Here is an 11,625-nt window from a genome sequence, read left to right as displayed (position 1 = left end):
GTACCTCCTAGTAATACTGCAGTACTCACTTCAATACCAATATTGCAGTACCTTCTAGGAGTACTGTAGTACCTCCTAGTCATACTGCAGTACGCAGAATATTAAACTGTGTACCATTAGTATAAATATCAAGGTAGTCAGCAGCTGATAACATGGTACTATTGTATTATTGTGGAAGTCTGGTCATTACAGGCATACCAACATGTGACTTGAAAGTTAAATATTAAAACCAATCCCAGAATGTTCTTTCCCCTTGTGGTTTTTATTTTGAGGTCTAAATGTTGGGTTGCTGGGAGGTTTTGGGTGGTGCCATGGTACCGCTGAGAGGTGAAGCCCAGTGCTCGCCATGGAAACCACTGTTGTGATGAGTATGGATCCTCGGGCCTGCCTGTGTTTATAAACAGCGAGGGTGGGGTTGACACCGTCTGGTGTCGGCCTTAGAGAGTAAAACGCACAGTGGTCGGTTGCTTACAGGCTTTATTGTTATTGAGACGTGCAAAATGCCAACCAGTCATTCACCATCCAAACTTGTGTCAGTGAGCGTGTTTAGCACACAGACCTTCTACAGCCACGCCTTTTTAAACATCTTCCCCCAGTACCAGAGTTCAAAATTAACTCAGGACTACCATTTGTACTTGATCTCAACATTACATTCACTTTTCAACAGTCTGTCATGTGACTACGTTTCCCATCAGGCATTGCACTCAGATCACCATGGAGATGGCTAGTGACAAATAGGATTCAATAAATTAAAACAGCAGGTTGTCAGGGCAACAAAAGGATCAATAGGATGGCCAACAGCTGCAAGTTATCTAAATGATGGTGTGCAATCTCCTTTCATTACAAAATATGTTTTGGTAAAAAGGTTGACTGTAACGCTCCCTTAAATGACAGTCAGCCAGTCGGCTCTGGACCAATAGTCTTTGATCTGGAGGCAGGCTCACTCGTTTTAAACAGGGACCCCCGGTTTGTTATAATGACAAGTCAGTTCCCATGGCAACCTCCCTGTCGCGATGTCTACTCTAGGCATGAAATGGACGCCGTCCTAAAATGTCTTCCTCCGTCTCCCAAGCGGATTGGCCGATATCAAAGCTCAACATTTAACTCGAGGAGGGAAATAAAGAGCAGATCTGTAACGTTCAGAGAGGGAGGAAGAGGAGGAGGACGGAGAGGAGCAGGACAGAGAGGAGCAGGAGAGGAGCAAGAGGAGCAGGAGAGGAGCAAGAGGAGGAGGACAGAGAGGAGCAGGAGAGGAGCAAGAGGAGCAGGAGAGGAGCAAGAGGAGGAGGAGCTACAGCAGCAGCAGGTCGAGGTCGGCCATCAGGGAGTCGATGTCGGCGATGGGCGCCCTCCAGTAGTTGAAGGAGGAGTACTCCACACACGCCACCTGGAGGAGGAGCAGACAGGAGGAGCAGACAGACAGGAGGAGGAGATAGAGAGGATGAGACAGACAGGAGGAGGGGCAGACAGGAGGAGGAGACAGACAGAAAGAGGAGGGTAAGGAGCAGACAGGAGGAGGCGATAGAGGATGAGACAGACAGGAGGAGACAGACAGGAGGAGGAGATAGAGGATGAGACAGACAGGAGGAGGAGACAGACAGGAGGAGGAGACAGACAGGAGCAAACAGGAGGAGGAGATAGAGAGGATGAGACAGACAGGAGGAGACAGACAGGAGGAGGAGGGTAAGGAGCAGACAGACAGGAGGAGGAGGGTAAGGAGCAGACAGACGGGAGGGTGAGGAGGAGGAGCAGGTAGACAGGAGGAGCAGACAGACAGGAGGAGGAGGGGCAGACAGACAGGAGGAGGGTAAGGAGCAGACAAACAGTTTCAGATAAAGATATTCCGTTCTGAATGACCTTGCCTGGTTATAGATTGGTTGAATAAAGGCAGGATAAACAGCATCCTTGTATTTAGTGTTGATTCAGTCAGTTCCATCGGACACTGCCCTGCATGTGATCATCACCGTACCAAGGTATGAGCTGATATATTTAGGTGTGACTAGGTTTAAGGTGTTGCGGTAAAGGTGTGATAAGGTTTTAGGTGTTGAGGTTTAAAGTGTGATTAGGTTTAAGATGTGATTAGGTTTAAAGTGTGATTAGGTTTAAGATGTGATTAAGTTTAAGATGTTATTAGGTTTAAAATGTGATTAGGTTTAAAGTGGGATTAGGTTTAAGGCGGGATTAGGTTTAAGGTGTATAAATTTACATTCGAGAGATGAAGAGTTAACTAGTTTGGTACAGTTGATCTAAAAGGCATTAAGTATAGCTGTTTCAAAGTATTTGGTATAGGCAACGAGCAACAGTAGTTTAAGTAACTACTTTATGTTAATAGTTAGGTAAATAGGCTAAAAGTTAAAGTAGTATGGTAACTGGTTAAAGTAGTTTAGAGCCCCTTTCACACAGAGCTCACGCTAAATGGTTGGGATAACAGTGCAGGACCCATTAGCCTTTAAACTGTTCACACATGAGGCTAGGTTCTATTTGAACATGAGGCTAGGTTCTGTTCACATGAGGCTAGGTTCTATTTAAACATGAGGCTAGGGTCTGTTCACATATGAGGCTAGGTTCTATTTAAACATGAGGCTAGGTTCTGTTCACATGAGGCTAGGTTCTGTTCACACATGAGGCTAGGTTCTGTTCACACATGAGGCTAGGTTCTGTTCACATGAGGCTAGGTTCTGTTCACATGAGGCTAGGTTCTGTTCACATGAGGCTAGGTTCCATTTAAACATGAGGCTAGGTTCTGTTCACACGAGGATCTATTTAAACACGAGGCTAGGTTTTGTTCACACATGAGGCTAGGTTCTGTTCACATGAGGCTAGGTTCTGTTCACATGAGGCTAGGTTCTGTTCACATGAGGCTAGGTTCTGTTCACATGAGGCTAGGTTCTGTTCACACTTGAGGCTAGGTTCTGTTCACATGAGGCTGGGTTCTGTTCACATGAGGCTAGGTTCTGTTCACACCAGGCTAGGTTCTGTTTAAACATGAGGCTAGGTTCTGATGTTACTACTTCTTGAGCAGGCCAATGCTCGGTCCAGATTTCCCTGGATGCAGATCCCTGTTCCCACTCATGGCCTCATGCAGGGAATCAGGAGCACTGCAGGGTAGGACTGCTGAGTGGCAGGGAGGGGCTTAAGGGACTAGATACTGGAGTTAAGGTAACCTGTAAAGCCAGTTAGCCAGTCAGTGGTTCATGTAGTTAAGGGAACAGGTTAAGGTACCTCCTCCTCCTGGGATCTCTTTAGGGCGGTCCGGTCCCATCCTGGGGGGCCGTGGCCGGCTTTGACTTCCATCGCAACCTCCAGCTCCGATAGATCCGGGGCCGGGATTGGCTGCTTCCAGAACAGGAAGGAGTCATATTGGCTGTTGGATTTTTCCAGCATGTCTGCACCTGGAAACCAACGAGAATCATGACAGGTTCAGCAGGCTCCAAGAGAGTCAGAACTAGAGTCAGTCTGAAGGATTAGGTAGAGTTCATCTAAGGGATCTGGTAGAGTTCATCTAAGGTATCTGGTAGAGTTCATCTAAGGGATCTGGTAGAGTTCATCTAAGGTATCTGGTAGAGTTCATCTAAGGGATCTGGTAGAGTTCATCTAAGGGATCTGGTAGAGTTCATCTAAGGGATCTGGTAGTTAGTCTTAAAGGGATTAGGTAGAGTTCATCTAAGGGATCTGGTAGAGTTCATCTAAGGGATCTGGTAGTTAGTCTTAAAGGGATTAGGTAGAGTTCATCTAAGGGATCTGGTAGAGTTCATCTAAGGGATCTGGTAGTTAGTCTTAAAGGGATTAGGTAGAGTTCATCTAAGGGATCTGGTAGAGTTCATCTAAGGGATCTGGTAGTTAGTCTTAAGGGGATTAGGTAGAGTTCATCTAAGGGATCTGGTAGAGTTCATCTAAGGGATCTGGTAGTTAGTCTTAAAGGGATTAGGTAGAGTTCATCTAAGGGATCTGGTAGCTAGTTTTAAGGGGATTTGGTAGAGTTCATCTAAGGGATCTGGGAGAGTTAATCTAAAGGGATTTGGTGGAACTAATCTAAAGGGAATTGGTTGAGTTAATCTAAGGGATTTGGTAGTTAATCTAATGTATTTGGTAGAGTTAATCTAAGGGATTTGGGAATGGTTTTGATTTGAACGAGTGAATCAGGACGTTCTCTAGCGCGGGGTAAACAGGCGGTTATTTTAAACCTTGTTTTTGACTTATTTTTAGGTCCAGAGTGGAGCGAGCTGCTCTGGCCCTCCACCCCCTGCTGTCCCGGGTCGGCCTCACGACCCGTGTATCAAGAGGTCTCTCTGTCTTTCTCATTAACCAGGTCGTTCTCATTAACCAGGTCTCTCTCATTATCCAGGTAGTCCTCATTAACCAGGTCTGGCTCTGTGTCACGTCGTAATATCATGTGCATATTTAATTAATGTTTCCAAAATTATTAATACTGCTCGAAACGATGGATGCTGACATGGAAATAAGACTAGCTCCAAATGAAGCGTTTTGACGGTTCTCCACGTGCGGCCACCTGCATACAGAGTCATGACGTCACTCTCTATTAACGAACATGAGCAGAAAAGAGCGACGAGTCTAATTTAATCTGCTCCTGGAGCCGGGGGGTGGGGGCGCGCGCCTCTTTGTCCGCCCGTACACCAACCACCGCCCCCCGTGGGGAACCTTCCGACCCCCCTTCCCGTTTAAAACCGAAAACCTGCGACCCATGCTCACTGTTGGCTAGCCCTACAGTGAGCATGGGTGGCCCGTTGGTCCAGGGGCGCGAGGGTCGTCGGTAAACGCCCAACGGTAATGAAGAAAAACACCGCAACACGACGCTGGTCCACACGCCCCTGATGGACCAACACCCCAGTACCCGAGGGCCCGTATTCCGGAGGTCTGCCGCTCCTTACCGTTTTTCTCCTAGATTTCAAGATGTGACGCAGCTGAGCAGGTGTGTGTGCGTGTGTGTGTGTGTGTGTGTCTGTCTCTCTGTGTCTGTGTGCGTGTGTCTGTCTGTGTGTGTGTGTGTGTGTGTGTGTGTGTGTGTGTGTGTGTGTGTGTGTGTGTGTGTGTGTGTGTGTGTTTGTGTGTGTGTGCGTGTGTCTGTCTGTGTGTCTGCGTGTGTGTCTGTCTGTGTCTGTGTCTGTCTGTGCGTGTGTGTGTCGGTGATTGTCTGCGTGTGTCAGTGTCTATGTGTTTGTGTGTTTGTGCCTGTGTGGGTTTGCGGTCTAAAAAGCGCCTCACCTGGTTCTGCTGGGTGTGAGTGTGTCCGGGTCCTGGTGTTCTGAGGAAGGGATGGGAGCCTGTGGGGGACCGGGGGGATTCTGAGGATCTGGGCTCCGCCGCACCTTGTCACTGTGCGCGCGCATGCGCACCACGTCCAAGCAGAACAGCAGAATACAGGGTTATCTTATTGGCGGAGGGGCGTGACTGCCTCATAGTGGAACACACTGATACCATCGATTAATTAAATGCATCATCAATACATCAGACGGTTTAAAACATGACAGCGGACGATAAGATAAGATAGGCCCAAGTAAATCAGTGTTGAGCCTGAACTCTACACGTCTGCTATTCATCCACATATGATGCGTGTGTGGATCCCAGCGGCCCCGCTAGAGGCTACAGTACTCTGGACCAGGGCTACAGTAGACCTGGTCCAGGTCCTGGTCCCGCTCCCGGTCCCGGTCCCGGTCCGGCCGCAAGGCGGCGCCGCTCTACCACGGATCGTGCCGGCAGCTCCAGAGCAGAAAGCCCCTCGGTGTGACGAGCTGCTTCCTGACCAGACCTGCCGGGAGCCACACCTCGGACCAGAGATCCGAGACCCGAGATTCGAGACAAGGACCCGCGACCGAACGGCAGGATCTATACTCCAGACCCGGACCATTCGGACCCTCTCGGAGTGTGAGCAGAGCCGGGGAGAAGGAGCGGAACGCGTTTCTGCTCCGTGGAGAACGAGGAAGAGGAGACGTCACCGGGTTCAACTGTTTCTGGTCCGGTGAGCGGAACGCTTCTGGTTCTTCTTTGAACGGGTCATTTATAGGTTATTTTAAATCATTATGATATAAAAAACAGACGACATCTCCAACTTAACGACGGCGAATCCAAACTATGGTCACTAGTAGGCGACTCGCTCAGGTCTCCACGGTGAACCCACCGACTGCTGAGCCGTTCGGGGTCCCTGGGGTCAGAGATGAGCCCTGGGCTCATAGGTCACACCGCACACACCGGGGTCTACTGTAAACTGGGGGGTCTACTGTAAACTGGGGGGTCTACTGTACACTACTGTACACACCGGGGTCTACTGTAAACTTGGGGGGTCTACTGTACACTACTGTAAACACCGGGGGTCTACTGTAAACTGGGGGTCTACTGTACACTACTGTACACACCGGGGGTCTACTGTAAACTTGGGGGTCTACTGTACACTGGGGTCTACTGTACACCGCAGAGGGGGTCTACTGTACACCATGGGGGCAGGGGTCCCCTGTGAACCGGGGTCTACTGTACTTTAGTGTAGACCTACTGTAATAGAGAGCGATGTGGGCGGCTGTCTGATGGAGGCTGACTCTGATGTAGTTCCACCGATGGGGTCTGCTGGACTACGGCCATAGCCGCCTCGTTCCTCAGCCTTCTGTGTCTCTGTCTGGAGGTATGTTGGGGAGAAGTCCTTATTTGGTCAGTGTGGTTTGGAGTCAAAGAGGACATCCTTCTTGTCCAATCATGTTCTTGTAAAAGGCTGCCAAGACAACTGTAACCATGGAGACACACGGTCTTCATCACAGACTGATAAACTGAGTTAATCAAGTACAACCCTCTGCTTAGTAGAATGACGAGTAACCAACTCTAAATATTAACTAGTACAGAGACAGGTCATTAAGGAGCAGGTAGGGGTTAGACTGCACACAGACAGGTCATTAAGGAGCAGGTAGGGGTTAGACGGTACACAGACAGGTCATTAAGGAGCAGGTAGGGGTTAGACAGTACAGAGACAGGTCATTAAGGAGCAGGTAGGGGTTAGACAGTACAGAGAGAAGTCATTAGGGAGGTGAGTGTGTGTGTGTGTGTGTCGATATATAAATGTGTGTGTGTGTGTGTGTTTGTGTGTGTGTGTTTTTGTAATTGAAAATATTTTAAAAATTAGCATTACCATTAGCACGTCTCAGTGTTAATGCTAGCAGTGGATAGCATTACTCCATTGGTCTAAAGTTTGAATAGCATTAGCACGTCTCAGTGTTAATGCTAGCAGTGGATAGCATTACTCTATTGGTCTACAGTTTGAATAGCATTAGCACGTCTCAGTGTTAATGCTAGCAGTGGATAGCATTACTCTATTGGTCTACAGTTTGAATAGCATTAGCATGACTGTGGTTATGTTCGCAGAGCAAGAATCTGCTTGTCGCTCCTCACATTCCTCCATTATCAGCTAGCTCCGTACCTCAACACACACTGCTCCTAATCTACTCTAGACCATGTTATACTCTACTCTACTCTATAGTCTAGACCATGTTCTACTCTACTCTAGAGTTTAGAGCATGTTCTACTCTAGACCATGTTCTACTCTACTCTACTCAATAGTCTAGACCATGTTCTACTCTAGACCATGTTCTACAGTTCTCGAGACCATGTTCTACTCTAGACCATGTTCTACTGTTCTATAGACCATGTTCTACTCTAGACCATGTTCTACTGTTCTATAGACCATGTTCTACTGTTCTATAGACCATGTTCTACTCTAGACCATGTTTTACTGTTCTATAGACCATGTTCTACTCTAGACCATGTTTTACTGTTCTATAGACCATGTTCTACTCTAGACCATGTTCTACTGTTCTATAGACCATGTTCTACAGTTCTATAGAACATGTTCTACTCTAGACCATGTTTTACTGTTCTATAGACCATGTTCTACTCTAGACCATGTTCTACTCTAGACCAGAGTCTAGGCCGTCTTCTACCCTACACTATTTATTTATATAAATATAACAATGATATTGCCATTTGAAAACATAAAGACGGTTATATTTACATCTAAATATATGAATAGGATAATGTGAAAATAAAAGCAGGGCTTCATGCTCCGCAGGAATTCCTGTTTCCCTGTTGCCGTGGTAACCACATCCCATGACCTGACTCCAGCAGCTGAATGCCCCACAGCGTCGCCACGGAAACCAACCCCAGCGTGGCGCTCCGGGTGTCGCGGAGTCTCGGGATGAGCGAGTTTTGGCACAAGATGGGATGCTGCGTGGTCGCCACGCAACCACAGGTGATGTTTACACAACAGATCGACAACACCCTCACGAATGCCCACGCAGACGTTTGAGTACATGAAGACATGTGCGTGTGTGTGTGTGTGCCATAACGATAACCTGTGTATGTGTGTGTGTGTGTTTGTGTGTGAAGAAGAGGAGGAGGAGGCCGAAGATAGACCTCAGTATGATCGGGGAGCCCACCAACTTCATGCACCTCACCCACATCGGCTCTGGAGAGATGGCCGACGGACCGGTAAGACCTCTGACCCTCCTCCAGGGAGGAGAAGCTCACTGTACAGGGGGGTAGGGAGGTCTCTGAGGAGGAGCAGGGAGGTCTCTGAGGAGGAGCAGGGAGGTCTCTATGAGGAGCAGGGAGGTCCCTGAGGAGGAGCAGGGAGGTCTCTGAGGAGGAGCAGGGAGGTCTCTGAGGAGAAGCAGGGAGGTCTCTATGAGGAGCAGGGAGGTCCCTGAGGAGGAGCAGGGAGGTCTCTATGAGGAGCAGGGAGGTCCCTTAGGAGGAGCAGGGAGGTCTCTATGAGGAGCAGGGAGGTCTATATGAGGAGGAGCAGGGAGGTCTCTATGAGGAGGAGCAGGGAGGTCTCTATGAGGAGGAGCAGGGAGGTGTCTGAGGAGGAGCAGGGAGGTCTCTGAGGAGGAGCAGGGAGGTCTCTATGAGGAGGAGCAGGGAGGTCTCTGAGGAGGAGCAGGGAGGTCTATGAGGAGCAGGGAGGTCCCTGAGGAGGAGCAGGGAGGTCTCTATGAGGAGCAGGGAGGTCTCTATGAGGAGGAGCAGGGAGGTCTCTGAAGAGGAGCAGGAAGGTCTCTATGAGGAGGAGCAGGGAGGTCTCTGAGGAGGAGCAGGGAGGTCTCTATGAGGAGGAGCAGGGAGGTCTCTGAGGAGGAGCAGGGAGGTCTCTATGAGGAGGAGCAGGGAGGTCTCTGAGGAGGAGCAGGGAGGTCTCTATGAGGAGGAGCAGGGAGGTCTCTGAGGAGGAGCAGGGAGGTCTCTGAGGAGTAGGGAGGTCTCTGAGGAGGAGCAGGGAGGTCTCTGAGGAGGAGCAGGGAGGTCTCTGAGGAGTAGGGAGGTCTCTGAGGAGGAGCAAGGAGGTCTCTGAGGAGGAGCAGGGAGGTCTCTATGAGGAGGAGCAGGGAGGTCTCTGAGGAGGAGCAGGGAGGTCTCTATGAGGAGGAGCAGGGAGGTCTCTGAGGAGGAGCAGGGAGGTCTCTATGAGGAGGAGCAGGGAGGTCTCTGAGGAGGAGCAGGGAGGTCTCTATGAGGAGGAGCAGGGAGGTCTCTGAGGAGGAGCGGGGAGGTCTCTGAGGAGTAGGGAGGTCTCTGAGGAGGAGCAGGGAGGTTTCTGAGGAGGAGCAGGGAGGTCTCTGAGGAGTAGGGAGGTCTCTGAGGAGGAGCAAGGAGGTCTCTGAGGAGGAGCAGGGAGGTCTCTGAGGAGGAGCAGGGAGGTCTCTATGAGGAGGAGCAGGGAGGTCTCTGAGGAGGAGCAGGGAGGTCTCTATGAGGAGGAGCAGGGAGGTCTCTGAGGAGGAGCAGGGAGGTCTCTATGAGGAGCAGGGAGGTCTCTATGAGGAGGAGCAGGGAGGTCTCTGAGGAGGAGCAGGGAGGAGGTCTCTATGAGGAGCTCAGTGTAAAGTCCTCCCCCACCCCCTCCCTTGGTAGGGAGGGGGTGGGGGAGGGAATGTTTTCATGCTCCGTTCATGTCCCAGGGAGGAAGTGGCGGACAGGAAGTATTATACAGAGGAATATTATTAGGTTTCCTCCTGCCAGGAGACCCAGCGCCGAGCACGTCCATATAACACTAGAACATGGAAACACACCTTAACTAACCTGTGCGTGCTGTGTCTCTGTGTGTGTGTGTGTGCGTGTCTGTGTGTGTGTGTGTGTGTGTGTGTGTGCGTGTGTAGTCAGGGTCGATGCAGGAACAGATGCGGTCGAAAGGACCCCCCACGAACGGCAGAAACAGTCTCTTATAGTAGATATAGATATAGATATAGATACACACCTATATCTATATCTATATCTACACATCTCTTATTGCTGGTAAGAACAATCACTACACACAAATTACACTTCACACGACACACGACACACTACACTACACTTCACACACCACACTACACACCCTACTGTACTCTGTGTGTATTCAACAGTTCTGCATTCACACATCTGGTCCTGCTGGATGCAATCCTGTTCCAAACATCTGGACCCTCCTGGTCTCTCCTGGTCCCTCCTGGTCCCTCCTGGTCTCTCCTGGTCCCTCCTGGTCTCTCCTGGTCTCTCCCGGTCTCTCCTGGTCCCTCCTGGTCCCTCCTGGTTTCTCCTGGTTTCTCCTGGACCCTCCTGGTCCCTCCTGGTCCCTCCTGGACCCTCCTGGTCCCTCCTGGTCCCTCCTGGTCTCTCCTGGTCTCTCCTGGTCTCTCCTGGTCCCTCCTGGTCTCTCCTGGTCTCTCCTGGACAACCCTGGTCTCTCCTGGTCCCTCCTGGTCTCTCCTGGTCTCTCCTGGTCCCTCCTGGTCTCTCCTGGTCCCTCCTGGTCTCTCCTGGTCTCTCCTGGTCTCTCCTGGTCTCTCCTGGTCCCTCCTGGTTTCTCCTGGACCCTCCTGGTCTCTCCTGGTCTCTCCTGGTCCCTCCTGGTCTCTCCTGGTCTCTCCTGGACAACCCTGGTCTCTCCTGGTCCCTCCTGGTCTCTCCTGGTCCCTCCTGGTCTCTCCTGGTCTCTCCTGGTCCGTCCTGGTCTCTCCCGGTCTCTCATGGACCCAGTACCCTGGCCCTCCATCCCGGACCCTCTTCTTCTTCATCTTCCTCTCACTGCGTGTCCCCCCCCCCCTGGACAGACCCCCACAGTGCCTGGAGGACAGAAGGACCACTGGAGGACAGAAGGACCACTGGAGGACAGAAGGACTACTGGAGGACAGACGGACTACTGGACTAGTAATGAAAGACTCTTTGGGGGGAGGGGAGGTGTGGATAAAGGCTGTCTTCATGAGAGCATTTCACTGCTGTTGTGTTAGCTGATGTGTTAGCTGTTGTGTTAGCTGATGTGTTAGCTGTTGTGTTAGCTGTTGTGTTAACTGTTGTGTTAGCTGTTGTGTTAGCTGATGTGTTAGCTGTTGTGTTAGCTGTTTTGTTGTGGTGGTTTATAAACAACAGGGACCTGCTCCCTTAACCCAGTAACTCCTCTGTCTGGGGAGGAGGAGTCACTGGTTAGTCATTAACCTAACTAGTGGAGTAAGGTTCAGTACGGTGCAGTTTGGTGGAGTAAGGTTCAGTTAGGTGGAGCAAGGTGCAGTTACGTTGAGTCAGGTGGAGTGAGGTGGTGTCAGGTGGAGTGAGGTGGAGTCAGGTGGAGTGAGGTGGAGTGAGGTGGAGTGAGGTGGA

General features: G+C 50.4%; 2 protein-coding genes across 2 annotated transcripts; one reads left to right on the top strand and one right to left on the bottom strand.

Moving 5' to 3' along the window:
* Positions 1 to 468: 468 nt before the first annotated feature.
* mllt11 (MLLT11 transcription factor 7 cofactor) lies at positions 469 to 6,523 on the bottom strand. The gene is made up of 4 exons (XM_079749827.1): positions 6,506 to 6,523; positions 5,224 to 5,334; positions 3,223 to 3,392; positions 469 to 1,387 (listed from the first exon to the last, which is right to left on the bottom strand). Coding segments are annotated over exons 1-4 (378 nt in total). The 5' UTR covers positions 6,507 to 6,523; the 3' UTR covers positions 469 to 1,291.
* Positions 5,746 to 11,241, top strand: cdc42se1 (CDC42 small effector 1). Its single transcript, XM_079749828.1, has 5 exons — positions 5,746 to 5,977; positions 8,066 to 8,245; positions 8,383 to 8,484; positions 10,152 to 10,287; positions 10,398 to 11,241. The coding sequence occupies exons 2-4, from the start codon at positions 8,126 to 8,128 to the stop codon at positions 10,218 to 10,220; spliced, it is 291 nt and encodes a 96-aa protein (XP_079605954.1). The 5' UTR covers positions 5,746 to 5,977; positions 8,066 to 8,125; the 3' UTR covers positions 10,221 to 10,287; positions 10,398 to 11,241.
* Positions 11,242 to 11,625: the final 384 nt, after the last annotated feature.

This window comes from Pollachius pollachius, assembly GCF_949987615.1.
Source record: "Pollachius pollachius genome assembly, chromosome: 13".
Lineage (NCBI taxonomy): Eukaryota > Metazoa > Chordata > Actinopteri > Gadiformes > Gadidae > Pollachius > Pollachius pollachius.
This window is presented reverse-complemented; position numbering and strand designations above follow the sequence as displayed.